Genomic DNA, 27,447 nt, shown 5'->3' with positions numbered 1-27,447 from the left:
TTCTGCGTCCGATCGTTGTGCTGCGCCGTTTATTTATGACTGGCGCAGCGAGCAAACAAAACGATATCGCAAACATTGACGAACACTGGGGTCGTGCACGCAAGCGGCACCACGTGGCAGCGACTGTCCGGGGGACTGTCTGTCTAACCATACTTACAGGCGATTTCGCGGGCCCCATCACGAATGCTTGCGTTCGCGCGCTCGTAAAAAGTGCGCGCGTCATTAATCAAGGCGCGCGCCAGCGCTAGTTTGTTGCTTTATTATTGCGAGATGCGTCTGCTACCACAATTGCATACGTAAATTCCGAATATAAGCAAGCACTTACTGGCTGAATAATTACAGAGATAAAATAGAAACGTACCACGCCGCGCCGCAGCAGCCGCGGCAGCGCTCGTGCGCGCGGTAGACGCACGCCCGAAGACCTCTTCGGCGGCCAATTCACCATCAGCCGCCATCCGCGGCCGCGTAAATGCACATCAGCTGGACGTAAACGCGAATTAACGATGTTGCTGTGCGCGTGTGAGCAACCCGCGCGTACCTTCTTCATCTGATTATAGTTATGACCATGCCGAGTTACTTAATAATAGAATTATTCATTTACATAAACTATTTCAGCTGCTCTCCGCCAAACAATGTTGCATCCGCACACCATACATTTTAACACTGGAATACACATGCTTACACTTCAATACTCACCATTTCTCAGTCACTTTGTTCCATTACAGGGTTAAACACTCGGGGGTGTCGGCATGTTGTCGTTTTTTTTCTCCTTCTACGCAGTTCAATCTCTTTGCATCTCGCATCTTCGTGCTTCTCGTTCGCATCTGCGAGAAATTAAAAATAATAAGACAAGTACAAATTTACAAATTTAATCTTGTTTTAACTGGAAGTAAATGGCCGCTGCGTTAACGCAGCTAATATAAATCACCGGCCAGAAAAACCGTAGGCACCTAGAGCGAGCGAGGCGAAATTCGAACACGTAACACAACAATAGCCCGGAGTAAAAGTGCAATAACTTATTTATATCTTTTTAATCGTTCCGCCGAACGTTCGGAGGCTGCGATGTGCTCGACAACCGGCCGGCGTTCGAAAACGCGCGCTCATCCGGCCCAATGGATTCTAATACGAGTAGTCTGATTAGAATTAAAATTAAAATTAGGCTGTAACTATAACAGTCTACTGGTACTTATACACGCGTTTAACAGATCAATCTAGAGCCCAGGACGGTGTTATAACAAATGTTGCAACACAAAGAAAGACAATGCAACATAAGCGGAGTCAAGATAGATCATTGAGAATTGAAGATTGAAGAGTATGAAGAATGAGCAAGGCAGTGAGATGAATCTTCGAAACGATACAATTTGTTTCAAATCACGCTTAAAAGCGCTGCGGAGCAGTTTATTGGCTGAAAGTCTCGATCTGTGACCGGCGTTTATTGTTTGGTGCACGGTGTATATTCGGTTATCAGCAGCAAGAAGAAGCGAGCCGAATCGCCGCTCAGCTTTCGAGCGCTCCAATCTTCGCCGTCTTGGATATCATCGACTCAGCTCCTTCATACCGCCGCTGCACAGCTTTAGATAGCTCAGCTTGGTCTTCAGCGCTTCGGGCGTCTAACAACCGAAATTCGAAAACACTTCGCGACTCGCGCTCGAGACATAAAATATGTGCGCGTTCTGGTTACAATGTGCGGTTGCGGAATAGCTCCGCCGTCGGTTACCGGCAATGTAGAAGCTCTAATTTCATTTCCACGAATATTTTATTAAAATTTATTAACATTCGAACGTCGACGTGTTTCGGCTGTTGGGGGCTTGCGTGCTCAGCTCCGCTTACACGAGACTGGGATGATATTGAGACGTCAATTTCTATAATTGCTAAACTAAACTGAGCTAAGCTGAGTGTCCATTACGTTTCGGTTCTGATTTAATGATATTCTCTTTCCGAAGCCATTTATCGATGGCTCGCGTTTTGACCCGACGTGTTGTTGCAGCGAGTTGATTAGGATAATGAAATAATAAGTCGGGTGTCGTTGTGTCCTGCGGTTGTAAAGTTGTAAAACATTCGTCGACTTCGACGATCATCTACCGTGCAGCAGGACTTCTGTCGGCGATATTTTTAATTAATAGTTTGTAATTAGTATCGTCGGGCAGCGCGATGCGTTGATAAGATAACGAATACATATTCATGAGGCTGTTAACGCTGCCGCGCGCGGATTAACAAAGCCGTACGAGACTGACCAGAGCCGCTGAATTCCAGCGGCTCAATTTCATTAACAATTAAATTATTCATAAATATTCGGTATTGAGACATCAACTAAACTGTTTCATAACTTTACAATTTAATCTTCAACAGATTTGCAGCGCGCCACAATATAAAATATAATTAATCATAAATATTTATTTCGTACGTAAATATTTCAATTTGAATGAGGAAGTCATCTGCTCACAACAATGCGGATTGTTTGTTCGGGTGCTTTATAGATTGTATAGGCACATATTTAGTTTTGCTATTAGTTTGAGATTTACGCGCGCGAATAAAAAGCGCGCCGCGTCATTGTTGCGTTGTTATTAGATCGAAGATAGATAGCCGCGCGAGATTGTTGGTAGGCTCGATACGAGTGAAAATTGTTGTTAATTAAGCGCGGCGCATGCGATAATTTTATTGTCAGCCGCGGCCGGTCGCGTATCGTCGTGCGGAAGATTAATGAATTTTGTTTTCATCGTTGCATCACCACACGTGGCCAATGCCCGATACGTGACCGCCAGAGCAAAAAAATCCAGCCGCAATATGAGCGGCCAAAGGTGCTGCCCGTCCGCCAGCATCCCGGAACACCGCATAGAGAGAATCACACTGGACAGTGGATATTTAAAGTCGTATTAGATGCAATTAGGCATCATGTAATAAGTAATAACAGCCAGTAATATCGGAAAATGTATCTATACCTCGTTGACTCGGGCGTATTTTTGATTATTTCTTATTTATTTTCTACTCGTTGCTTTTGTGCACGTGAAGTACGAGTATTTGCACTTGCATACGTTAAATACGTGAAGCCGAACACCGAGGAACGCAAAAAAAAATTCAGCGCGGGAAGAAAGGGCTTTTGTATTTGATGTCGCATTTGTCATAAGCAACAATGGAGGCGGCGTACCAGTGTACCTGCGCTCGGCGTCCCAAAACTAATGTTCCGACAGAGTCGCCCTTGTTTATAATGCTTTTATTGATAATAAGTTTTTGCTTGTTCGGCGTGTGTTGAACATATCTGAAACACGCGCACCAGCATCGCGCACGACGCATATAAATATAAATATGCAATATAATATGCAACCGGGGCGCTTCTGTTACATTCTAACATTCTAGTTAAACCGCTTCACCGACCGATCGAAACTTGTTTGCGAAAAGTTCAGAAGTGTCGCTTTGCACGACGAAGTCAAGACGTTGCGATTCTCGGTAACAAAAATCATGCGGTGTGAGAATCTCTTCGTGTGTCTTATTACAACGTGCTTTGCGGTAAATTCGCTGAATATTATTTCGGCGAAATGTCTCAAAATGTCCGCTCAAGCGTCGCGACCCACTGTATGCTTTAATTTTATAAGCTCGATCAATGGACCCACGAAAGAATTAGATTCGTTATGGCGTGTACAAATTGTCAATGGTGAATTGTAAACGAAAAGTCGCCGCGTCATGTTTTCCATTATTTAAGTAGCTTGCATTTCAGCGGCGGGTCTTTACAAATTGCAGCCTATCCTCCCGACGCATCGAAGAACAATACCTGGAATCGCTCGCACAAGACGTGCGCGCGCGAGGTGTAATTATGACGCCGCTAATTACTTCCCAAATATACTTATCAATTAGCAATCTAATTAAGGTATTAACGAGTTAATCACCGGTAGACTTTTAGTACATTGTGTTAATTAATTATCTCGGTATTAACGCGCGATTAGATTGAGAGCGGTGTGTATGCACGCGCGCGCGCGCTCTTCGCCAACAAATCATAAACTTTAACTGTCAACTTAATTAAGAGTGTTTCGACTAAAACGGTCCGGTTATGATTTATTATATTTATTAAATTTATTATTATTATTCGCCAGCGTGTACCCACTGGCTCACCGGCACATTCATAGAATGCGAAATGTGACTCCAAGTTGAGTTAATTTGCGATTGTAAATCATTTTCGGTGCCCGCGCGGCGCTTTCTTCTCGCGCCCGTTTCGGGCCGCTTCTTTCCGCCGGGCAGAATTTACGATTTGTCATTTCGCGCACGTACTCGCTGCAGATAGCTCCTTCGGTCGCAAATCTCGGCTAGATTCCGATATCTATGAGCGCTCGCCGGATCGAAATGGATGTTATTCATGTGTCGGTACGTCGGTACACACACAATCGCCCCGCTCGCGTATTCGCACAATTACAAAATCTTAGATTTGTGAAGATCATAAATCGGTTACGCTTCGCATTCAGATTTAACACATTATTTCACATTAGGCCGCGTTGTTGCGCCGCGTACGTACATGTGCAACGAGCGCGGCGAGCGGTAACTCTTCGACGGCGCGCAGATTATAAAGCATTATAAATAGTGGCACTCGAAACTCGCGAGTGGACGCGGGATTATTATTTAAATACTCCCTTTAGATGGTGCGTGCGCGGATCGGGATTCGCAGCGTGCGTGCGGTTACAAAGTGGCGCCGAGGATGTCTCCTGTTTTGGACGCAAATTACGAGATTTTCCGTCGAGCCAGCCAGCTTTTTCAAAAGCATAGATGTTTCGTGTAACATGAACTACCGCGGAGGCATCGAGTTTATCATTTTGTTTGCGCAGGTTCGCTAGAAAATATCGAATCGAAGCAACAAATAATGAGGCCCGAGTAAGTTACGAGGACATCACAAAAATGATGCTTTATTGTTGTGGGATTTATCTATTCTAGAATATGTAAACTTGATACTTGATCAAAATTTATACCAACCTACTCGTTCGATTCTAGCGTTTACGAGGCACTTCATAACGTATTGAATCTGCAACAAGGAAAAAAACAGAGATGAAATTGGTTCTTAAAACAATTGAAAATAATCGGGCGTTTTTTGGCACGATAAGAGTAAATAAATGGATATATTTATTTGTGAAGATTGCGATAAGCCTTTAAAGGCATTTCTGCATTACCGGCGCTGGAATATTGGTAGTTAAGTGGTAGTTGATTATAATAAATATCAAATGAGCGCATGCAAATGCGCACGCGGCTGTGAGCAACAAATGCGCGCGTCGCCGTTGTCATTGTCTTTGCGGTTCTAATCTAATTGCCGAGCGGCCGACGATAGCGAAGGGACGGCTACACGTGCATCTCGGCCATTTATTGCGGCTCCTGCGGTGGTAGCACGCCAGTGTCTAATAGAAAATTTGAATATGTATGATACCGCGCGTGCGAGTGTGTGCGCGCGCGGAAAATAATGAAGGCAGAAGACAATGCGGCGAACAATCGGTCGGCGTTGCGCATGAATCGCGCGCTGCTGCTCCACGGCGATTCATTCCTTCCTCCTGCTGGCCGGGGCCGGAGCGATCGGGCCGAGGAATATCTAATCCGGAGCAATAAACCAAATCATAACTTATAATTAGCGCGAGGGAATGCACCGCGGGGCACACGATGTTGACCCCACCCGTAGCCGTGAGGTTGCCGTGCGCGCCGGCCGCGCGGCAGAAGACTGCGAAGACCGGCGTGGAGAGACCAAGCCCTTGGTGGCTAAGTGCATGCACGCCCGACGCAGCGCAAACGCTATCCGCTCCGGCATTTAACTACCTTAGGAGCTCTTGCGCTCTTCGCCCGGCTGCCGAGCCAGTGCCTCGACTTCCTGTACCGTACACCGACCGCACGGATGCCTTCGCGAAGCGCGTGCTCTTCGGTCTCTTCTTCCTTCTCGTAGATCAGGAGGGCTACGTTTCTACAATCTACACACAATGATATCACCATATTCGGACCCAATACATCAATCAATACAAAACATTAAAATTTTCAGCGGTATCGCCGGGCGAAAGACAAAGAAAAGGTGTGAAACTTTCTTTTAAGTCAACTCATGCTCTTTTTGTATTTGCATGCAATATTAGCAACATCATAACGAACGATAGAATGATTTGGAAATATCAGACTGCATGCCATAACCGATTTTTACCTAACTATAATAATTCCACAATACTGTATGTGCGTTAAAAAGCGTTCGTTCGACATAATCATTCTCAATATACGCGTTATAGCGCTTATTATTTTTCCAGCGTTCCGCTGCCTTGTGCAACTGACAGTAAAAGGTATATATGGTCAGAGGCAAATTAATTCGTTACAGCGAATAGATTAACAATTGATGATTTAGCAAAATTTCGTCGCGCCGTTGTTCACTTGTTACTCTCTCTAATCGACATGAAAAAAATTAATTACTTTTGCTAGCTGCGGGCTGCAGGCACAAATGTGTCGAAGAAAGAAGAGTACCTTCGTCTCGCTGGTGTTGCGCATGAACAACATCAACAACCAAGAGTATAAGTATTGTGGAAGCATGTGTGATTACAATTAGAATTGGATTTGGTTTAATATTAGAACTAGAATTTCAAATGCGTAGAAGTAGATCGAAATCAATAAGATTGTGTAAACATAAATTTCACGTGTGTCGAAAATGTAATTGAAAAGTGTCAATTAATTTGATTTTACGCGCCGACATTTAATTATACTGTGTACCCAAAGGGAAAGCGCTTGCGCGATGATGATTTTTAAAATCAATAAATGATTTTCGAATAACTTTATTATTCGATTTTATCGGAAATCTCGGTAGGTATCTGTGCGGTTGAAGAATCCATCAAGAAGCGCAGGTTTGCTTGCGTATGTGCATAAGTCGAGCTGATTTGACTTCGCTGCGAAGTCGTTTGATTGTCAGTTGCGTTAAAATGATAAGATCAGCAGCAATCGATATTATTGCCAACTGCGGATGCTCTCGGCGCAGCGGCCGCCAACCGCGAGCATCTCGCTTAAGTAGGCTGCGTCGAGCATTCAGCCGTGGACGCGGAAAAACGTTACATTGATATGAATAAAGCGTACCTACGTGTTCGCGGCGCGGCCTATCATTTATATTTCACAACTTTTGCATGCGCCCATTTGCATTTACATCTGAATGCGTATTGCTATTTACAATTCGCGATTTTACATTTGTACTTGTAATGAAGTCGTCGCGATTCTTATTGCTTGTTCGTCGCTCGTCGTCGTTCCGTGATGCCGATCACAACTCACCGCGAAGCACGGGGAAATCGCGAGTGCGCGGGCGATAGGCGATTTTTCCATGTTGACGCGACGCGCGTAGGCTCAGGTTTATTGCAGGTGCATCGCAAATATGCGAATGGAAATTGTCGAGGAAATGTGAAAAATGTATCTGCTGCGCTAGCCGCCCGACGCAGCTCAATAAGATAAATGTTCAACGGCGAGCTGCGAGATTATCTCTTTGGTAAACTCGCTGCCTTCCTGCATTGAGATGTTTCGTGATATCATCATGAGCAGAGATTCTGATTGATAGGACAATGACTTTCTTTTTGTAATGTCGATTATTTTTTAGATTGCTTTTAAATCATTTGAGCGCTTTAATCCTATATCACGTCGGCCGTGCCTCAAAACTTTCCGACGCAAACGCGCGCTTCTGGCGAAACTATTTTTTGGGATTTCACTGAACGCGTGGGACTTGCTTTGTGTGCACGCCGCTAACAAGGTATTAACTAATGCCGAACATTAATTACATGTCGTTGAAGTCTAATAATTCTGTCGGCGGCTGAACATCAACACATAAGCAGTTAATTACATTTAAACATTTAGTTGAGGCAGTTATGGCTGTAACCGTCAATATAACAAATTAGCAAAGAAAAAACAGGAATATTATTTGCAGAGCAAGCAAACGTACAATTCTGTTACTGAGATTCAAGAGATGTTCTGTAAGATAGTAAAAATTGATTGTCAACAATTCACGACGTAGATAATTTAGAATCAAGAAATAAATCACAAAACTCTACCACTAGCGCCGACTGTTGACGCGAAGAATAACTGAGCATTGGCGAACTGTAAAGAGAATTTAGTAACAAATATTTAACGTATTGTTTTGTTTAAAGAATTTAAATATGCAGTCAATGAGACGGGCAAACGTTAAGTGCATAAGTATTATCATAACAGATTAAATAAAAAACGCAAAATTAAAAATAAATTTCATATAAAACGCGTACAAAAGAAAATAAGAGCGATTTTTACATAATTGATGCACTGTTTATTAATCTATCTACATTAACACTTGTTCCTGTTGAAATAATAAACCCACTGGGGAATGACCCTATGCATTAGCCACAAACATAACGCATATCATGTTCGTATGATTGTAACAGCTGGTGTTATCATTTGTTATTGCAAAAACTAGGACATAATGTTGCGCAATCGATCGCCATCGAAAAGTTTGCACAAATATAAAACTCGCATGATAAAACAGAAAAAATTAAGCATTTAATAATTATCGTACCTATTGTGCAGTGCGCGTCCCCTCTCAAATAAAACACTAAACCAGTATGTGTCATTGAACAATAAGTGGCTTCGTAACGGTTGTAAATAAAATTGCTAACAGATGAAATTTAGTTCATGCTCAAAACCGCGTTGCGCGCCTCATATCATCAACGCACGCAGTATTCCATCCAACTTTGTGAGTCGATTTATTCGCGCTTCGTTGTTTCAAACGCATAAAATAAAACGAAATGAACGAGACCGACGATGTCGTCCTGTTGGAGCGCGAGGAAGTCGAAGCGACAATGAATAGCATCTTTCAAGACCTGAACATCACCGCCAAGGACATGGAGATTTCTTTGGGCGCCGAAAAGGGCGACGGTTACCTGAGTTTCCTCACCAGGGTAGACGTAACTACTGAAGACGGTAAAGAGTTGCATGTTGTGATTAAATGCGCACCGCGAAGCGAAGCGGTTCGCAAATTCGTGCCGATCCATGACGCCTACATGCGCGAGATTCACATCTACGAAGTGATAATGCCCGAATTTGAAAGATTCCAAAGAGAGCATGGTGTTCCACACCCGTTTAATAATATTCCGAAATGTTTGAAGACCCAATCTACAGAGGGTAAAGAATTGCTTGTATTGGAAAACATTCGTACGAAGGGTTTCCAGTTGTGGAACCGAATGAAACCGATGGATCTGCAGCATATCGAGTTGGTCTTCAAAACGTATGGCAAACTACACGCGATTTCATACGCGATGCAACAGCAAGAACCCGAGGTCTACGATAAATTCACCGATAACTTGTTTGAAATCTTCAGTCCGGACAAATTTGACCCCGGTATGGCTGCGATGATACAGTTATTGTCAACTAAACTCCAGGAAACATTCGAAAATGACGCCGAACACACAGAGATATACGAAAAACTCACCCGATTCAAGGATGGCGGTCTCATGGAGTTCTGGAAGTCAATTGGCACCAATCTTGGAAATCATCCAGTACTTCGCCATGGCGATTGCTGGGTTAATAACATGATGTTTAAATACGAAGACGCTGACGATGCAACCAAACCAACCGATATTTGTTTACTGGACTTTCAATTGGCACGCACTGGTTCACCGGTGCTGGATTTATCTTACTTTTTGTATGTCAGCGCACCGAAACACCTTCTTGATAAACTGGACGACCTCTTGATTATCTACTACGACAGTTTGATAGACGCTATGAGAAGTATGAACTGTGATATGGATAAAGCAATGAGTTTTGAAGAGTTGAAAATCGAATGGAAAGAATTCGCGCGTTTTGGTTTTCTGATGTCGATGATGATCAGCAAGGCGATGATGATGGAGAAGGATGAAGTGATCGACTTCCGGGATGTTACCGAGGACAACCTTGACGAGCTCATGCATCGGCAAGGCAAACACGAAAATGTTGTCAAACAAAAACTGAAGGATCTATCGATCCACATGCATGAATATGATTTCCTTCAGTAAATTTTTAATTTTTAATATTTTAGAATCGTCATTCTGTGTTGTGCTTCTATTAATATGTTGTATCATCTGATTTTAAAATACTGTAGAGAAATAAATAAATAAAAAAGTTCAAATTAATGTTTAACTCAGTTTTTGTCGCTTATTACGCGCAAATTTGAAAACTTGCTCGTGCGTTGTTGACCTTGTCCAGTCATGCATGATTATATTATTCAAACACGAAATTTGTACTATTGAGTAATAGAATAGCACTCTCTCTGTGTACAGATGATAAAAATTCCAGCCGCAGTGGAAGCACTGTGACAACAATTAGAATAACAATTTATATTTAAATTATCATTGTTGTTTTTACAATGGGTCTGTTTGTATTCGCATTAAGTTGCGCGTGAAGCGTATTCTAATCGTAATCCGCGCTGCAATTGACAGGCAAGCGCCAAAAATGGTTAATGCATAGATATCATGTTAAATACAATTTAATTGCTAGTTGTGTTTGGTTTGGAATGCTAGCTCAATAATAATAGAGGCCATCGGGTGCTTGCAATTATACATTATTATCAAGTGCGCATGTTGCGAACTAATGACTTCGCCGGCGGTTATTTACCACTCGTCAATGTTTGACTGACCTTGTGGCGTTGTTAATAATTATAGCAATGCTTGCGTTACACAGCGAATTCGAACGGATTTAACGAGATGAATGCATTACATAACTGGTTGATTGAATTGTTCAAATTTATATCGTCGCGGATTCGGCTGCGCGCGGTCTGAGTTCGCGTGTGGCGAGTCGGGAAGCCAACACGCGCGCGTTTCTCTTACGCGTCGACCAAAAAATTCGTCGGACTTTTAATATCATCTAGTATTTAATATCGAATAACTCAGTAAAGTCGCACATTCGGTCATGAACGGTAACAACGGCAATTTGTTGGAGCGCGCCGAAGTGGACGAGCTGTTGAAGGCGGTCTACGACGAACTTAAAATTCGGCCAAAAAATGTGAACATTGAAACCGGATCGAATCCTGGTGATGGATACATGAGTTTCCTGACGCGCGTTGATATCACCACCGATGATGACAAGGAGGTGCACGTTGTGATGAAGGGTGCGCCCCGGATTGAAGAATTTCGTAAACTAACGCCTGTCCATGATGCATTTCTGCGCGAAACTTTATTCTACGAGGAAGTGGTGCCAACATTTCGTAAATTCCAAACCGAGACTTGTCCGGTTCGTGAACCTTTTGACGCGACCGCAAAGTTTTACCACGCGTGCAAAGACAACATGAAGGAGGTGCTCGTAATGGAAAACATCAAAACCAAAGGTTTCAAGCTATGGGACAGGATGAAGTACATGGATAATCAACACATCGAGCTGGTACTGAAGACATACGGGAAGTACCATGCAGTTTCCTATGCCATGCAACAACAAGACCCCGAAGGTTACGCGCGTCTTAAGGAGAAGATGATATTGGATGTTTTCAGATTGGATAATGTAGACCCAGCGATGTTCGAAATTTTTGACGCTGCATTACAAAGGGTAAAGCCATTATTCGCAGATGACGCCAAGGCATCAAAAAAACTCAATGATTACCGCCCCATTGAAATTTGGGAGGCTATGATTCAAGATCTCGGTGATTATCCAGTGATCTGTCATGGCGATTGTTGGGTCAACAATATGATGTTCAAATACGACGATGTCAACGACCCCACTAAACCAACCAAAATATGTCTGCTTGATTTTCAAATCATGCGCCTCGGCTCGCCAGTGAGCGATTTGAGTTATTTCTTCTACGTCAGCGCACCGAAACAATATTTAGATCAATTGGATAAGTATCTACGTGTTTATCACGACAGTTTGACCAGCTCGTTGTTGGAAATGAAATGCAAAGTTACGATGTCGTTCGAGGACCTGAAGAAGGAATGGAAACGGGGTGCCGTTGCAGGGTACAACATGTCGCTGGTCGTCTCTAAAATTATGGCAAGCGAAGGCGACGAAATAATAGACTTCGTGAATATGACCGTGGAAACCGATTTTACAAAGGAATTCGGCAAGGAATCGAAACACGACGCGTTTATCAATAACAAGCTGAAATTGTTGACGCAACATATGTTTGATAACGGCTTTATGTAGAAAAATTTATATATTTTACCGTTTATGTAACTGCATGAATCATCAATAAGTATTTAGTTTTTATCGCTTTTTAAACACAAGCTAGCAAATCTTTGTATCACGATAACTATAATAAACAAATGTCACGGCAAATTACGACAAATGACCTTGATGTTTTTGAAGTTTACCATATATGGCGAAACAATGAAGTTTCGATAATATTGTGAAATAGTAATGCATCAAAATTGGAATCAAAACACAAAATGTCGACGCCTCCACGTAAACATCCGCAATTAGTTCTACAAAAAGAAGAGGATATTAGTCCGGATCGATACCACAGCGCACATCCTGACGCGGATAATGAATTGATCGATCAGTATTTTGTTGCCATTGAGCGTTGCGATCTGGAAAGAGTGCAGGAATGCCTTCAATCCGGCGTACCGATCAATACATACGATATGTCCGGCAGGACAATCTTCCACATTGCCGCAGCCAATGGCTCTCTGGCTCTTGTCAAAATTGTGATTGACTATCCAGGCATTGACTTGAACATTCGCTCACTCGATTTTATGCTGACGCCATTGCATGAAGCTGTTTTAGCTGAACGGGATGAGATTGCTGAAATATATATTAATGCTGGTGCTAAAATTAATATCCCCAATGGGTACAACTCCTTAAAACTCCCATCAAAAAGAAAACTATGATTTTGTATGTCAATTTCAGGCATGGCTCAACTGCAATTCACATGTCGGTGAAGACCAAATCAATAAGCATCATTCTATTATTGATAAAGCACAGAATAAACCTAAATGCAGTGGACATTTTCTGTAACACCGCCCTTTCGATTGCAGTCTTGGATCTAAGGGACTTTGAAATCAGCCAAACACTGATAAAGCATGGCGCGAGAGTAAACAAAAGTAGATTCCATGCATTATATCTGTTCCATGGTAGGTTATCATAAAATTGCAAGGCTTTTGTATCTCATGCAGTCACTAGTAATTTCTAGAGGCAATTTTAAATTGCACTGAGAGTGATGATATTGTGTTGTTGAAACTGCTGGTGAGGCATGGAGCATTCGTAAACTATGTTGATGAATCTGGCAGGAATGCCCTGCACTATGCAGCAATTGGCGGATTGCCATCGCTTATCCACTACCTGCTACATGTTGGAGTAAATATCACGGTGCGGGACAAAACAAATCGCACCCCACTTGATGTGGCCAAACAATTCCAACACCGCGACGCAATTAGTGTGATGAACTCATTCATTAGATCTACGGAAGCTCAAACGAATTCCCCTTGAAATTTCTTTGCGCTTAATTTATTATGTTCTAAATAACTGTAAGGTGTCGATTAGATTAATAATTATAATTACCTTGTAGATTACAGTATTCAACATTAAATAACATCCATATTTTTATATCTTTATGTTTATAACATTATTATACTGACTGATTGATAGAGATATATAAGTTGCGTTGATGTTAGTACACGTCATTAAATCGATTCAAAAATATACTTACTATGTCAAAGGATTATCTAACTTTGCAAGTGGATGTTTGATATTTCCTCTGGATATTGGTGATATTCTACATCAAAATATTTCTATGATAACCTGGAGAATATTTCTTCCGAAAATATAAGGCCAATGGGGATCGTACGTATGAAGTAACATCTATACCACGACCCAGTTGCAAAGGTAGAGAAATCTGACTTTACATCGATATATTGTACACATCTATTAGTTAGGGGTATGCCTGATGCGTTCAGCTTGAAGCTTTATTTCAGATAGTGCATCAAGTTACCAGCCCCAGTTCAGAATTAATAGCGCTGATAGAGAGGACCGTCCGCAGCGTCGCGTTGATTCGCAAGAAACTCGCTGAGCGCGTAGTAGTCATTTCGGGATGGCCCGTTCAAATAGCGCAATTCGCGAGTGGGATCAGCGCGTTTCTTGGCGACCATGAACCGCTTCCTTCGATTCTCAGTGAATCCTCCCCAGCGGCCACGCTTCTCGGCGTACTGTGGAGCGACGTCATAGTAATAATTCGGCGATGGAGGAGTCATGTGTTCATCAGAAGCATGCGGGTAAACGGGGGCGTCCAGCCAATCCTCATCAGAGTCCTGCGAGAAGTCGGAGTAGTCACTTTCGTAGTTTGGTTGCCAGGGACGACGGTTCTGGGTGTTGAGACCGCTCAGACGTTCATTCTCCCAAAGTGTAAGAATTGCAAGGATGTCCTCAGGCGAAAGATCAGTTTCACGCTTCAATCGATTCGTTATTCTAAAAAAGAGTAGAAATTGGACAAACGTGCCCGATGATATTTACTTAGGTGCCACTAAAAGAGAGTTGGTAATTGGATACATAAACATCATTAAGTTTTTCTCGAATGTCGATTAAACTGTGTTTGTGCTAGAATCTAGGAAGGAAGTTGAACCCACGAGTTGCCCTTTAGGAATTAAGGCCAGCAGGAAAATGGAAAACAATCATGTTGTTCAGAAAATAACCAGGCAAAAGGATATGTCGAGGGTGACGAAAGTGCGCTACTGGGATAGAATTAAATTAGAAGCAAGCATCGAACGCGCCGGGACGTAAACAAGCAATCAGGAACTGAGTGGTACTACCTTCGGGCTTGTTGCGTGCGCGCTGCCGCCTTCTTCGCCGTCGTACTGGCGTTTCGCCGCTTCCGTTTACGATCGTCGTCCTCGTAGTATCGATATTGATTGAGCGCTGTTGGTTCTCCGTACAGTTCAGACTTGAGGATGGCGTTCTCGAGCGCCTCGTCCAACTTATCTCGGTTGGTCGCATAACGATATCCCTTCTCGTAGTCGGAGACCGATTTGTCGTCCAGCTCATCCAACGGGGAGTACAGCGATACTGGCAGGTCCTCAGCGGCCGCCTGCTCCCTATAACGCTGTTGATCCCATTCGGTAAGCAGCGGGAGCTGGTTCGTCTTCAAGCCGCCGCCTATTAAGTTTTAATCAAGTTTTAGTTAAAATCTCGATGGGTTTCCTCCCAGCAAGCAGTCGCTTTGTAAAATTGAAAATAAACCAATGCCTTGATATAAGAGCGCGCTTCCGAAGCGGATTAAACTCGTATCTCAAGGTATCAATAAAGACTGAAACCTAATTAATTCAGTGCAAGGCCTTCAGAAGAATCCAGCGCTGCATTTCAAAACTCTCAACTTGACTTTTTACTTAATATTAGATTACCGGAGACGGATGTGTGCTAAGTAATTCAGTCCCGCAGAAAACGCTTTCATTCAAACTTCACTCCAATTTGAAAACTGATCAAATTACAACTTTCATGGAAGCAAGCATCGGAGTCGATTTGATTTACTTTCAAGAATCGTATGACGTCTACCCTTTAACTTGACCTTATCAGACAACCCCGAGGATAAATAATTAAGTATTATACTAACCGCCACGTTTGATCGCTGTGGGATAAAAATACTCCTTCTGAGATTCCAAAGGTTTCTCGACAGCGGGCATGGTTTGAGCGCGCTTCACTGCAAAGTGGAAAGAAAAATTGTCTCAGAGCTGTCAGCTGCAGCGATTTATCATAAGAATCACTCCAGCACTCCACTTAAAAGGAAAGAATATAAATGACGTGACGACGAGAAATCGTCGCGCCTCGCAGAACAAATCGTCCATTTGCATGCATTACAAAGCTTGCGAGCTTGAATGAAATCGAGCAACAGGTAAACGCTGTGCTCTGCCCCACATATCGATTTTGTTGAGGTAGAAAACTCATACGTAGAACGGCAACAGTTCGCCCACGTAAATATCAATGTCGCGGTATATTTACTCTTCTTATTCCAATAAATATTCGATAAAGTACCCTAAACCTTTTATTTCAATGTCACCAATCCGATAAAACGTTAAAATGTAAATATATTTATCTAATTTAGGTAAAATTTGGAAAATTCGTAAATATAATTTAAAGTTGTTACCTTTTTTATTGGTGACATCATTCGCCATGAGATCTTGAAGAACTGACGTTGGGAGTGCAAGGGTCGCCAGGATGAGCGACAGGAAAATCGTGAACGATTTCCCGACGTGAATGTGCCGCGACATGTTGCTCGTGCGTTGCCTTCCAGTGGACTGACGGAGCGACGCGCGACCGCCCCCGAGTAATGTGTCCCGCCGCTCCCGCTCGGGTGTAACCATACAATCGTGCCGTGCTACGTCCCCAGAAACATCCCAATGCGCAACCTACGACCTTCGCCCAAGCCCGCCTCCTCATCCTATCACATAATTTCATTATTATAAGATTTCGATTGATATCAAACCTGGAACGACGGAAGGTAATCATCTGAAACGAAATTAAATTCAAGCATATTGATTGCGCACATCCGGTATATGTGCAGGTCTCATGTTGCGAGACTAAATGGACGCCTAGGAGACGAAAATTAGGGTGACATGCACTTACGGCGCCTCTCTCACGTTTTCGAGTACGTGGCGCGCAGTAAATCTCCCTCAGTGCAAACGAAATTTACATTTCTTGGAAGGATGCCGATCGCTTTCCACGTTTCAATGTCTAGCAGGCTCGAATGTACGCTGTGTTTTTTTTTATTATTTTGTCGTTTCTACCTTCATGTTAGAGAGCCCGTATCGATCTTTCCGTATGGCTCGCCCTCGACTAAACGGGACGCGCATTTTATGGTAATTACATTTTGTCCTGTTGAATATTCAACGGGTAATTGTAAGTGTTTTTCACGGCGCATTAATCAATTTCGCGTCATTCTTCAGTCCTCCATGCGTAAACAAACTTAATTATGTTGCATTAATAAACGGACGGTCCGGTTGGTCGGCTTGACAAGAAAAGAACTCGTAGAATTCACACGCTGATTTTTCTAAAAAATTTAATAAATTTGTACTCATACAGACATTCGAACGTAGTTTGCGTTTGAACATGCAGTTAGAAACTTAACAACATCATTCAATTTTACAATAAGATATGCTGCAGAATGAAATTTAAAAACATAAATTAAGTAAAGCCTTGCGGAACATTTATTTCCTTTTATAATTCCGTGCGCTATGAACACGGCCAGGACTACGTGACCTTTCACGTTCTCTCTGCCTAGGAACATCTCGCCGAACTTTTTCTGGTGAGATTCGCTTTGGTCTCGTAACAGCATATCTTTCAGCGCTGATTTCACGTCTATTTCGAGTGCTGTTACTAATACTCCTGCTCCGATGACGATGCTTCTCTTCACGGTCATACTTAGCATCAATCGACCTCTCTGAAGACTTACGCCGCCTTTCTGGAATCAGAGGGCGTCTATTTCTGCTCGGAGAAACTGATCGATCATGGGTGTAGTCTTGCTGATAATCACGCCGTGGGCTATTTACGGCCTTTCTAGGAGAACGACTCTGATGACGTCCTCTTTTGATAACATCCGCTCGTTCGCGACTATCCTCACGTTTATTTCTTTTAGATGAACGGCTTCTGTCATCTGCGGGGGCACGATTCGCATCACTTGAAGTGCGCGAGGATTTATGCCGGTATTGCAAAGTGGAACTATCTCGCTGCGGACTTCTATATCGTGGTGGCGAAGCATGGCGGTTCTGTTTGGGAAAATCTTGATAATTACGGCGCAAAGGACTTACTCGATCACGATCTTCAATCTGGCGTAACGGGTCCACGCGACGACCACGTTCGGGGCTTTCTCGTTCGCGTGGCACACCGCGCCCACTGCGGGAAGATCGTTTTTCGGATTCAACACGAGAACCACGATTTTCAGAGATTTCAGAATTATCTATCAGAGCATGCTTACGATATTGTAAAGGACTCTTTTTACTTCTCTGCATATCTGGATGGTCGCGTTGATGCGAATCTCTTTGGCGACGAACATTCTCAGAACTTTTCCTCTGTGGTGACGACCTGTTGCCATTGCTGGAAGATTGATGTTGATGGTGTACCCGAGATCCCCGGTGTTCCAAGCGTTCAGAACTTGAGTCACGGTGTTGTTGATCCATTTTCTTCGCATGTGAATGCTTGCGACGTTCCGGCGATAACCTCTCACGTTTTGAAGGTTCCCTCTTCTTGAAGGTATGTTCTCTATCACGCTTGTCGTTCCTCTGGTAGATCCCTTTGCCCAAATCGGCGTCAGCTTTCCTCGACATCTTCTTACCGTGGTCGTCCAATGATCTAACAAGCCTTCCTTTACCCATCCACCGATATTTGGCCACCGATTGACTGAAATCAACGTGAATGCGTCTGTCATCGATCAACACGTTGTCCATTTTTAAATACGCTTCTGCACATGCTTTCGGACTGTCAAATTCAATAAACGCATATTGCATAGATTCCTTTGTTTTCCTGTCGCGAATGACCTCGCTTGACACAATCTTACCGAACCTACCAAATATAATGTCCAAGTCTTCGTCAGTGGTGGCTGGATTCAACTTGCAAACAAACAGAACATTCTCAGGCGGAGCAACGTCAGCTTTTGGTATATCGCCGACCATCTCAAGAATTGTTGCACGCGCCCTAGCCTCTCTTTCAGCCGTCATCTCAGTAATCTCATCCATGTCTTTGCCTGCAGTGTCATCAATGTTTTCGTCAGGGGCAATTCTGCCTCCCTGTAATCTCTCAGCTGTGGGCGACGGTGAACGTGATGGAGCAACCAATCCTTTTATATCTTCAAAAGGATCAGCCAAGACTACAGTGTGAGTTATTCTAATGTCAACATATGGTCTGAATTTTGTATCACAAATTGCCTCATTGAGTAAATCAAGCACATCCAATCCTTCAACAACTTTCCCAAACACACAGTGTTTGCCATCAAGGAAAGCTAGATTATCAGATAGTGTGATAAAGAACTGTGAGGCAATCATAGCTTTCTCATTGCCTACAAATGAGAGCAGGCCAAGTCGATTGTGTTTTATCTTGGGTGTTTTCTCGATGGGGAAGAATTTATGGTCTGGACCCTCAACAACACCAAACACAGAGGATCCACCGTCTCCGCTGCCGGTGGGATCGCCAGTTTGCGCAACGAACTTAGAATTAACCGTGTGGAAGAGATGATAGTTGTAATATTTAAGCTTACATAGTTTGAGAAAATTGAGAGTAGCCAAAGGCCTCTGTTTAGTAAAGAGATCAACTGTTATGTCCCCTAACGTGGTCTCGATTATAACAGACATCTAGGAACAACCGCCAATGTTAGTAAAAATACATCAAGATATTCGTGAAATTATTACCTTGCTTAATGTTTCTTCAGTCAGCCTTTTAAACTCATTCTCAAGTAAACAACTGTGGAGGTTATGTTACTGCTTGGGTGTCGCAACCGATCGAAACAAATCTAGCATCAACGACGCAGTATCTCACGCAAATGTTTGGAATTGTCGTCACTATTCTAACATACACAATATTTATCAAAGTTATGAATTTAATTCGTGAAAAAATATCATGCAGCTACAACACAGACTTAAGACTTAATACATAAAAGATTCGAAAGACATATTTACAAACTGGCAATCATGTTGCTTCTAGACTTCAGTGAATTGCTTTAAAGATATGATTAGATTATTAAACTACAGGCCTTTCCAGACTTATTACTGATACATCATTTTAAACTTTTCGTTCGTAATATACGACTTTCTTGTTCTATTCTAAGACATAAATAAACACCTAAATTCTTTTTAAGATGCGAAAAAATGTAAAAATAAACTCTTATGATACAATATTAATATCTACACGTTTGTTAATGAGATTTGTACGTTACGGGCTTTTCATTATTATTCAACTCACTTTCCTCCATTAAGGCGACGTTAATCACAGTGACTTTTTAACGTTTTCTAACATTACCACACTATAATGGCTCCGAGAAAATCGTTCAAATTACGAATGCCCCACGGCTTTCAACAATACAGTACACGATTCAGACAATACCGTTAGTTGGTTAGGATTTAAGTACTTTTTTGGCAGACAATTGTTAGACTTTTATGACTTTTGACTAAATTGCGAATCAGGTACATCTAGTACACGGATCACCGCCGATTCAGACCGACTAAGTGGCAACTTTGCCATGCACCCGAAACCGATACAGGCACGTATAATTCGGATTACCGTGATTCGAGTTCACCTTCAGCTCGACGACCTGAAAGCTGCGCATGAGAACAGCCGCATCGTCTACTGGAAAGAATTGCAACGCGTCTCCGTACGCATCGTACTGATATTCACCTAAGAGGACCGGCTCTTTATCGTATTCATGATGCAGCCCGTAAACTTGAAAGTTTTTCGGCGCTGAATCAACCCTACCGCTTGGTATCAGATATCTGCTGACATGTTCGTAGGAAAACGCGTTGATCGTTACATTATGCGATAGTTTCACGATGACGAAACCGGGAAAGCTTTGGAACGCCCAACATTCGCCCGGAATTACACCTGGAGTGATAACAGTCCTTGGAGTCGCAGTTGGGTACCACAATGGTACACCAAAGATGGAGACCACTGATGTTTTTGCGCTATAGTGTTCTGTACAACGCGTAGAAAGAATTTGACCGCCTGCTGATTCCAGCGCGTAGTCAACCAGTCCGGTTTTATCAGCGTCGTAGGTCGCAAGTGCACTTTTTACAATTGCACGAATCTGCATCTCATCCGGCGGAATACCCGATGATGATGCGTCTGTGCTAGCAATACGTCCTGCTAGTTTCAAACTCACATCTTCCATGATTACCTGCGCACTCTCTTTAATCAAATCATCAAAGTGTTTGTTTAACTTCTCCGTGGCATTATGCAATTTAAGTTCGAGCTCATTTTGTGCTACAAATAAAGTTCCTAACCACTGAGATAAATTATCCTTGTGGTCTTTGGAGTTCAAAATGGCGGTAATCAGTCCGTGCAAATACTTCTCCATTTGCAGCGCGTTCAGCCTACAACAACGTTTAATTGAATGCGATAACTGTACGTAATTAGCTGAATTGCCCATCATAGCTGCGTTTAAATCAAGTCGAAGTTTTTCTATTTGTAAGCGCAATTCATTGATTAAACCCTCTTGCGCTGTTATTTGATCGGATTGGTCTTTGGTGTTGTATGAGGCGATGAAATTTTGAATACTGGGACTTTCGAGGACTTTTTCGACAACATTATCGACACTTTCGCGTTGTACGTGCTTGAGATTGAGGGCGATTCCGGCGATTTGTTCTTTGGTAAGTGCGGCAGCAACGTCCGCTGGTGTAGACTCGTCTAAGCGCTGCACATTCGGGTCGACAAGTAACACTTTCATAATCGTGTCGACGTCTAAATCTAAGTTCAGATTATGTTTAAGTGAGTGTGCTATTTGTTTAAGCTGTACGCCACTTAAGCCGGCGCGGAATGGCGAATCTAGTTGGATTTTGATCACTGTTTCGGAAGCATGATCCGCTGCCAATGGTGCTGAGACTGTGGCAGTGATTGGAGGAGTTATTTTATCAGAAGAAGTTGCCATTAATAGGGCTAACGCCTGCCCCAGAGCAGATAACAACCAAATACCTAAAATAGAAAATGATTTGCAATTACAAACGTTGACCAGATAGAGAACTTTAAAAAGAAGGAATATATTTTGTTCAATTCCACGCTGCACCAAAGCTAAAGTGTCAAGGAACTGGCAAAAGACCAAGAAAATAAATGAATGCATCAGTTCATCGTCAAAATTCATTATATTAAATGAAAACTCACATGAAACAATAAACTTTGTTACGGTAAACACAATAAATCGAAATAAAACAGTACCAACATAAAACTAGTCGTAATAAATAGTAAAAGTAAAATACTTAAAGCATGCATTATTCAACTGCAGCGTGCGTGACGTGCGTAAAAGTATCTTCCGATGATGCAACTTGATCTTTTGCCGTTCCCGAGCTAAAACTCGTCGCATACCCAAACAAACACAGAATAAACGATATAAAAGTAAAAAAAAACCTAATATTGGTGGCATTAAACATACCAAAATGCCCAAACAAATAAAAGAAAAGCGAAAATATTGCACGCGAATTTTTGGAATTTAACTATAGCTCGTGCAGCGTGGACGGTATGGAAGTGGTGTCGAGCAGGAAGTGCAATCCTGCAACACAAGTCGTGTTAAACACCCAGAAGAACCAAGCCGTAGCCATAGCGCGCATAATACCCACCTCCGAAGAAGATAAGCGGCAACAGACACAACGCCAACACGTTGACGAGTTTACGCCGCTGCCTGGAAGACTCCTCGCTGCGGACGTCCGATGATACTCCCCGTAATAACCAGGTATCAAACATCATCACATGCGACGCAAATTGATGCGCCCTACTGACGATGCGTACAGTCAAACTATGCGCCATCGCCAGCGGTCGGCTCGCCATGTACAAGACGTAGAAAACCGAATAAAACACACGGCGGAAAATCGAGATTTCCGTACGTGAACGCGTTGAAGTATACTTGCTCTCTTTGTATAAGTACTCCTCATTATTGTTACTCGACGAGCTGAAGAGCGCGCGTGGAACAATCCCGCGTCTGTTTTCCGTGATAAAATCAGTGCTGGTCTCTTTGTGGTCGAATTCGACGCCGTCGCCGGAATGGATAGGCCGACGGGACATGTTGGGCATGTTCACCACGCCGGGCGCGAGCTCCACGCGGTCCTTCGAGTGCGGCGAGTAAGTGTAATCCGTCTTCGGGTAGAAACTGGAAACAGGCGCGCGGTTACACAACAATTACACAACACGCAGAACAAACTTAGACGCCACCGTGCGCACAGACATTACAGTGACAATAGGACGAACACAAATTGTGTGCCGCTCTTGCGGCAATGTCGAAAGCGTAAAATGAACTGAGGCGTGTGTGCGCTGCGCCAGCGGACGAGAATAGCACGTGCGATCAAAACTGCATGCAGCGCTTTGATTTAAAGGTCATCGATGTGTATCTGATTCTATTCACAGCAGTTTGTTTTGTTGTCTTTGATACCAAGAACAAAACAAACAGATTTTAGCGCCTAGGTCCATAATTATTTATTTATTAGCAAATAAAAAAGCAATAAACATGCAAAAATAAATTAAAGTATAGTTAATAGTTATTATTTTTTTAATTAAAACTCATTCATTATTCTGTAAATTAAAAAGCGTGCATGAAACGTGTGAAAACATGCATGCGACAATACCAATGATCGTCGAAGGTCTTCGCCATTATTTGAGATATTTATAGCCCGCAACAGGAAGATGTTAAAGAAACCACCAAAAGCAGCACATACTTGACTAAAATTAGGGCTAAACACATTAGAAGCCTACTCACTTCCAGTACTCCTTGGCATCCCTGTACATTTTCAATGCAATGAACTCATGATCATTGCTCTGTTTGTGCATCTCCTGCTTGAATTCCAACGCGTGATTGGTGTTATTCTCAGTGCGGGAGAGGTCATGTTCACCGTCTTCAGACGAATAGTCTGATGTGAACGTGGTATGCTGCTCTTTAATCAACTTGCTTGATTTGTGGCTGGAATTTGTAGTGACTTTCATTGTCACTGAGTCCTCATTCACCTCAGTTACTGTCCTGTGAATGAAAGTAAAGAGTTCAGTTTTTAGTAAGAATATATCAATGTTATGAGATGTTTTACCTGAGTTTGGTACTTCGTAGTACTCTGTCAGTGCTATTGGGAGTCAGCGAGTGCGAATGATCGCTTTCGGCGGCACGCAGCGGCGTCGTCGAGCGTGATCTCGACCTCAGCTCCATGTTATCTGGATCGCGTCCCTTTCACGACGAACTCCTACTGAGCAATGACTATTAATATAAAGGCACAAACGTCTGCCGGCACATTCCCCACGGAAAGGCGCAGGCTATTAATAGCTACATCGACGGATGCGCAAACCATCACGATGGTTCTGATTGTAAATAGTGAAAATTTCAGCGCAATGTTACTCACGGTCGCAATAGAAAAGTAGAAGTGGGCCGTCGTCGGCGTCGAGATGTGGGCCCTGCCCGAATTTTAGATCTCGTCAACAGCGCTGAGCAAACACTCGATGCACATTGATGCGATTTTCACGTACGACTCACCCGGAATCCGGAACGCTTCTCGTTAAAATTTAACGGATTTGTGTGTGGTTGCTACGTTGAGACAAGCGATTAAAAATTACGGTGACGTCATAACGCCGTCGTTGAGCCGTTTCGGGCATTTAGGATTGTCAACGGCAACGCGCCTACAACAACTAATGTTTGAAAAGCGTAAACATGCCTTCGCAATCATGAAATTCTGTATGATTGCGTGGAATAAGAACGAGAATCGCTTGAGTTGCATTACTAACGTCGCTGCAATACATGACATTCCTGTTAGTGTGTTCAACAAAGTGGACGGTAGATGTCGCTACCAATACCAAAACATAAAATTGTGATTATCTCACGAATTATCCATCAAAATTGCATTATTGTGTTGCGGAGGACTAATTTTTGATTGTGTTAGGGATTTTTCACGAGTCCGATATCGTAGAAGAACCATTCTTTCAGCATGTGGTAAGTATTAAATTTATCTATCGTTTTCATCAATAAATTTCGTGATTATCTCACAAATTAACCTTTAAAATTGCATTTTTGTGTTACGAAGGACTAATTTTTGATTGTTTTAGGGATTTTCCACTTGAGTCCGACATTGCAGAAGAACCGTTCTTGCACCAGATGGTAAGTATTAAATTTCTCCATCGTTTTCATCAATAAATATCATTATTATCTCACGAATTAACCCTTAAAATTGCATTTTTGTGTTGCGGAGGACTAATTTTTGATTGTTTTAGGGATTTTCCTTCTGAGTCCGATATCGTAGAAGAACCATTCTTTTAGCATATGGTAAGTATTAAATTTCTCTATCATTTTCATCAATAAATTTCGTGATTACCTCACGAATTACCCCTTAAAATTGCATTTTTGTGTTGCGGAGGACTAATTTTTGATTGTTTTAGGGATTTTCCTTCTGAGTCCGATATTGTAGAAGAACCATTCTTTCAGCAGATTGTAAGTATTAAATTTCTCTATCGTTTTCATCAATAAATTTCGTGATTATCTCTCGAATTAACCTTTAAAATTGCATTTTTGTGTTGCGAAGGACTAATTTTTGATTGTTTTAGGGATTTACCTCCTGAGTCCGACATCGTAGATGAACCAGTCTTTCCGCAGATAGTAAGTATTAAAATTCTCTATCATTTTCATCAATAAATTTCGTGATTATCTCACAAATTAACCCTTAAAATTGCATTTTTGTGTTGGGAAGGACTAATTTTTAATGCTTTTAGGGATTTTCCGTCTGAGTCCGATATCATTGCAGAACCATTCTAACAACAAATTGTGAGTATTAAATTTCTCTATCATTCCTCGAAATAAATTTTTTGATTATCTCACGAATTAACCCTTAAAATTGCATTTTTGTGTTGCGAAAGAGTAATTTTTAATGCTTTTAGGGATTTTCCAACTGAGTCCGATATCGTAGAAGAACTATTCTTACACCAAATTGTAAGTACTAAATTTCTCTATCATTCTCTTAAATACATTTTTTGATTATTTCACGAATTAACCCTTAAAATTGCATTTTTGTGTTGCGAAGGACTATTTTTTGATGGTTTTAGGGATTTGCCGCCTGAGCCCGATATCATAGAAGAACCATTCTTACAACAAATTGTGAGTAATAAATTTCTCTATCATTCCCCAAAATATTTTTTTTGATTATCACACGAATTAACCCTTAAAGTTCAATTTTTGGGTTGCGAAGGACTAATTTTTGATGGTTTTAGGGATTTTCCGCCTGAGTCCGATATCATAAGAGAACCATTTTTATAACAAATTGTGAGTAATAAATTTCTCTGTCATTCCCCATAGTAATTTTTTCGATTATCTCACGGATTAACCCTTAAAATTGCATTTTTGTGTTGCGAAGGACGAATTTTTGATGCTTTTAGGGATTTTACGCCTGATTCCGATATCCTAGAAGAACCATTCTTACAAAAAATTGTGAGTAATAAATTTCTCTATCATTCCCCAAAATAAATTTTGTGATTATCTCACAAATTAATCCCCAAAATTGTATTTTTATGTTCGAAGGACTAATTTTTGATTGTTTTAGGGATTTTGCACCTGAGTCTGATATCGTAGAAGGACCATTCTTGCATCAGATTGTAAGTATTAAATTTCTTTATTATTTTCCAAAATAACTTTTGCGATTATCTTACAAATTAACCACCAAAATTGCATTTTTATGTTCGAAGGACTAATTTTTGCTGGTTCTAGGGATTTCACTTAATTATTTAGGATTTTACTCAAACCAATTTGAATAAATCAAAAGTAATAAATACTACCCTGATCTTTTTAATTTTGTTTTGTGTCTGATATGTTGCTTGTGCCGGCGCAGCGCGTCAGTTTTCTTTCTTATTTAGATAGTACTGGTAGGGGCTATCTGCTTTGTGTTCGCCTGATATCAATTCTCTTTACACTTTAGTCGATCGCGCGCTGGGTTACGGTTAGCACGTGTTTTGTTCGTCAGTCGATCTTCGTGGCGTTTCTTGGCGATCTTTTCGCGTTTCTTACTTTAATTCTGTAATTGCCTTCATCAGCCTTTCGTAACAGGCTAATGTGGCGGAAACCCAATTAATCATCGGTTCGCCTGTGCGCTTGGGATGTCCGTTCGGCCGGCCGTCGCTAGATATTATTCGGTTGTGTAATTATCTACAACCGTGTTGGTCTTTATGTGCGCCGCCTGCGTGTTCATCGGCAGTCGTTTATCTTTTCGAATATTGGCAAAACTTAGATTTATTATTAATTCCTGCTGATAGACACCGTTGGTGCCCAGTTTTTGAGTATGGGAGTCATGGAATCTCCGATATCCATGAAAGAAGTATTGGAGATGCGCACATTTTAAGGTAAGTCTTTACTGCTACGAGATTTGAGATTCGTCAATGTTTTTTTATTTGAATGATATATGTATTTTTTAATGTTGTCAATAAAACACATTGTAATGTTATAAACTAAATCTTATTTCTTTGTTAGATCCCTTTTGTTATTTTCAGTATCGGTGTCTTAAATCATATAGTATATAAATCTTATGTGCGTGAAGCGTGTACAATGTATTGTGTTGTTGTTTTTAAAAACATGATAAAAACAAAAACATATATAGAAGAATCAAATAGCAATGATTAAAACACTCGGTGGTCGAGTGGAGACGTGCACCTGCTGGCATGCTAGTAGGCGCGGATCGAGTCTCAGGTACAGAAGGCATTTTTCTCAAATATAAAAATATCAGGTGTAATTTGGGTTGCATATATGAATTGCAACGAAATATACTCTTATAAGAAATACAAGTGAAGGCGGGGAAAAGGAGAACAGAGAAGTAGAGAAGAGGAGTAGGAAGAGAACACAGAGTAGGAAAAAGGAGTAGAATAGAAGAAAGT

General features: G+C 41.9%; 6 protein-coding genes and 1 long non-coding RNA gene across 10 annotated transcripts; 4 read left to right on the top strand and 3 right to left on the bottom strand.

Annotated features, from left to right (window-relative positions):
* Window positions 1–8,576: 8,576 nt before the first annotated feature.
* On the top strand, window positions 8,577–10,100 carry LOC135795720 (uncharacterized). Its single transcript, XM_065307484.1, has one exon. It carries the CDS (start codon window positions 8,739–8,741, stop codon window positions 9,981–9,983), a length of 1,245 nt encoding a protein of 414 aa, XP_065163556.1. The 5' UTR covers window positions 8,577–8,738; the 3' UTR covers window positions 9,984–10,100.
* A 599-nt stretch (window positions 10,101–10,699) lies between these two features.
* On the top strand, window positions 10,700–12,231 carry LOC135795729 (uncharacterized). The gene has a single exon (XM_065307497.1). The coding sequence runs from the start codon at window positions 10,876–10,878 to the stop codon at window positions 12,097–12,099; it is 1,224 nt and encodes a 407-aa protein (XP_065163569.1). The 5' UTR covers window positions 10,700–10,875; the 3' UTR covers window positions 12,100–12,231.
* A 110-nt stretch (window positions 12,232–12,341) lies between these two features.
* LOC135795749 (serine/threonine-protein phosphatase 6 regulatory ankyrin repeat subunit B-like) lies at window positions 12,342–13,497 on the top strand. Its single transcript, XM_065307528.1, has 3 exons — window positions 12,342–12,742; window positions 12,802–13,025; window positions 13,085–13,497. The coding sequence occupies exons 1-3, from the start codon at window positions 12,342–12,344 to the stop codon at window positions 13,378–13,380; spliced, it is 921 nt and encodes a 306-aa protein (XP_065163600.1). The 3' UTR covers window positions 13,381–13,497.
* LOC135795733 (prohormone-2) lies at window positions 13,431–16,797 on the bottom strand. 2 transcript variants are annotated; one of them, XM_065307509.1, is made up of 4 exons: window positions 16,025–16,797; window positions 15,494–15,580; window positions 14,697–15,039; window positions 13,431–14,355 (listed from the first exon to the last, which is right to left on the bottom strand). In XM_065307509.1, exons 1-4 carry the CDS (start codon window positions 16,239–16,241, stop codon window positions 13,899–13,901), a joined length of 1,104 nt encoding a protein of 367 aa, XP_065163581.1. In that variant the 5' UTR covers window positions 16,242–16,797; the 3' UTR covers window positions 13,431–13,898. The 2 variants fall into 2 exon arrangements, with proteins under 2 accessions (XP_065163581.1, XP_065163590.1); XM_065307518.1 differs by lacking the exon at window positions 15,494–15,580.
* A 125-nt stretch (window positions 16,798–16,922) lies between these two features.
* On the bottom strand, window positions 16,923–19,410 carry LOC135795709 (peptidyl-prolyl cis-trans isomerase sig-7). Its single transcript, XM_065307473.1, has 2 exons — window positions 19,278–19,410; window positions 16,923–19,220 (listed from the first exon to the last, which is right to left on the bottom strand). Exon 2 carries the CDS (start codon window positions 19,218–19,220, stop codon window positions 17,085–17,087), a length of 2,136 nt encoding a protein of 711 aa, XP_065163545.1. The 5' UTR covers window positions 19,278–19,410; the 3' UTR covers window positions 16,923–17,084.
* A 37-nt stretch (window positions 19,411–19,447) lies between these two features.
* LOC135795693 (Sad1 and UNC84 domain-containing protein klaroid) lies at window positions 19,448–24,246 on the bottom strand. Of its 2 annotated transcripts, none has more exons than XM_065307463.1 (5): window positions 23,946–24,246; window positions 23,640–23,792; window positions 23,318–23,575; window positions 22,188–22,714; window positions 19,448–21,549 (listed from the first exon to the last, which is right to left on the bottom strand). In XM_065307463.1, the coding sequence occupies exons 2-5, from the start codon at window positions 23,753–23,755 to the stop codon at window positions 20,087–20,089; spliced, it is 2,364 nt and encodes a 787-aa protein (XP_065163535.1). In that variant the 5' UTR covers window positions 23,756–23,792; window positions 23,946–24,246; the 3' UTR covers window positions 19,448–20,086. The 2 variants fall into 2 exon arrangements, with proteins under 2 accessions (XP_065163535.1, XP_065163530.1); XM_065307458.1 differs by having other exon boundaries at window positions 23,640–23,789.
* A 69-nt stretch (window positions 24,247–24,315) lies between these two features.
* LOC135795754 (uncharacterized) lies at window positions 24,316–26,355 on the top strand. Of its 2 annotated transcripts, none has more exons than XR_010549135.1 (11): window positions 24,316–24,529; window positions 24,643–24,694; window positions 24,808–24,859; window positions 24,973–25,024; window positions 25,138–25,189; window positions 25,303–25,354; window positions 25,468–25,519; window positions 25,633–25,684; window positions 25,798–25,849; window positions 25,963–26,014; window positions 26,127–26,355. It is a non-coding gene; the product is annotated as an uncharacterized lncRNA (long non-coding RNA). The 2 variants fall into 2 exon arrangements; XR_010549139.1 differs by having other exon boundaries at window positions 25,941–26,014.
* Window positions 26,356–27,447: the final 1,092 nt, after the last annotated feature.

This window comes from Atheta coriaria, unplaced genomic scaffold (genome assembly GCF_025399875.1).
Source record: "Atheta coriaria isolate IRGN ID8LTWV9N9 unplaced genomic scaffold, Caltech_Dcor_3.1 hic_scaffold_1_pilon, whole genome shotgun sequence".
NCBI classification, from domain to species: Eukaryota; Metazoa; Arthropoda; class Insecta; order Coleoptera; family Staphylinidae; genus Dalotia; species Dalotia coriaria.
Note: the sequence above shows the minus strand (reverse complement) of the source record. Positions and strands in the feature narration are given on the sequence as shown.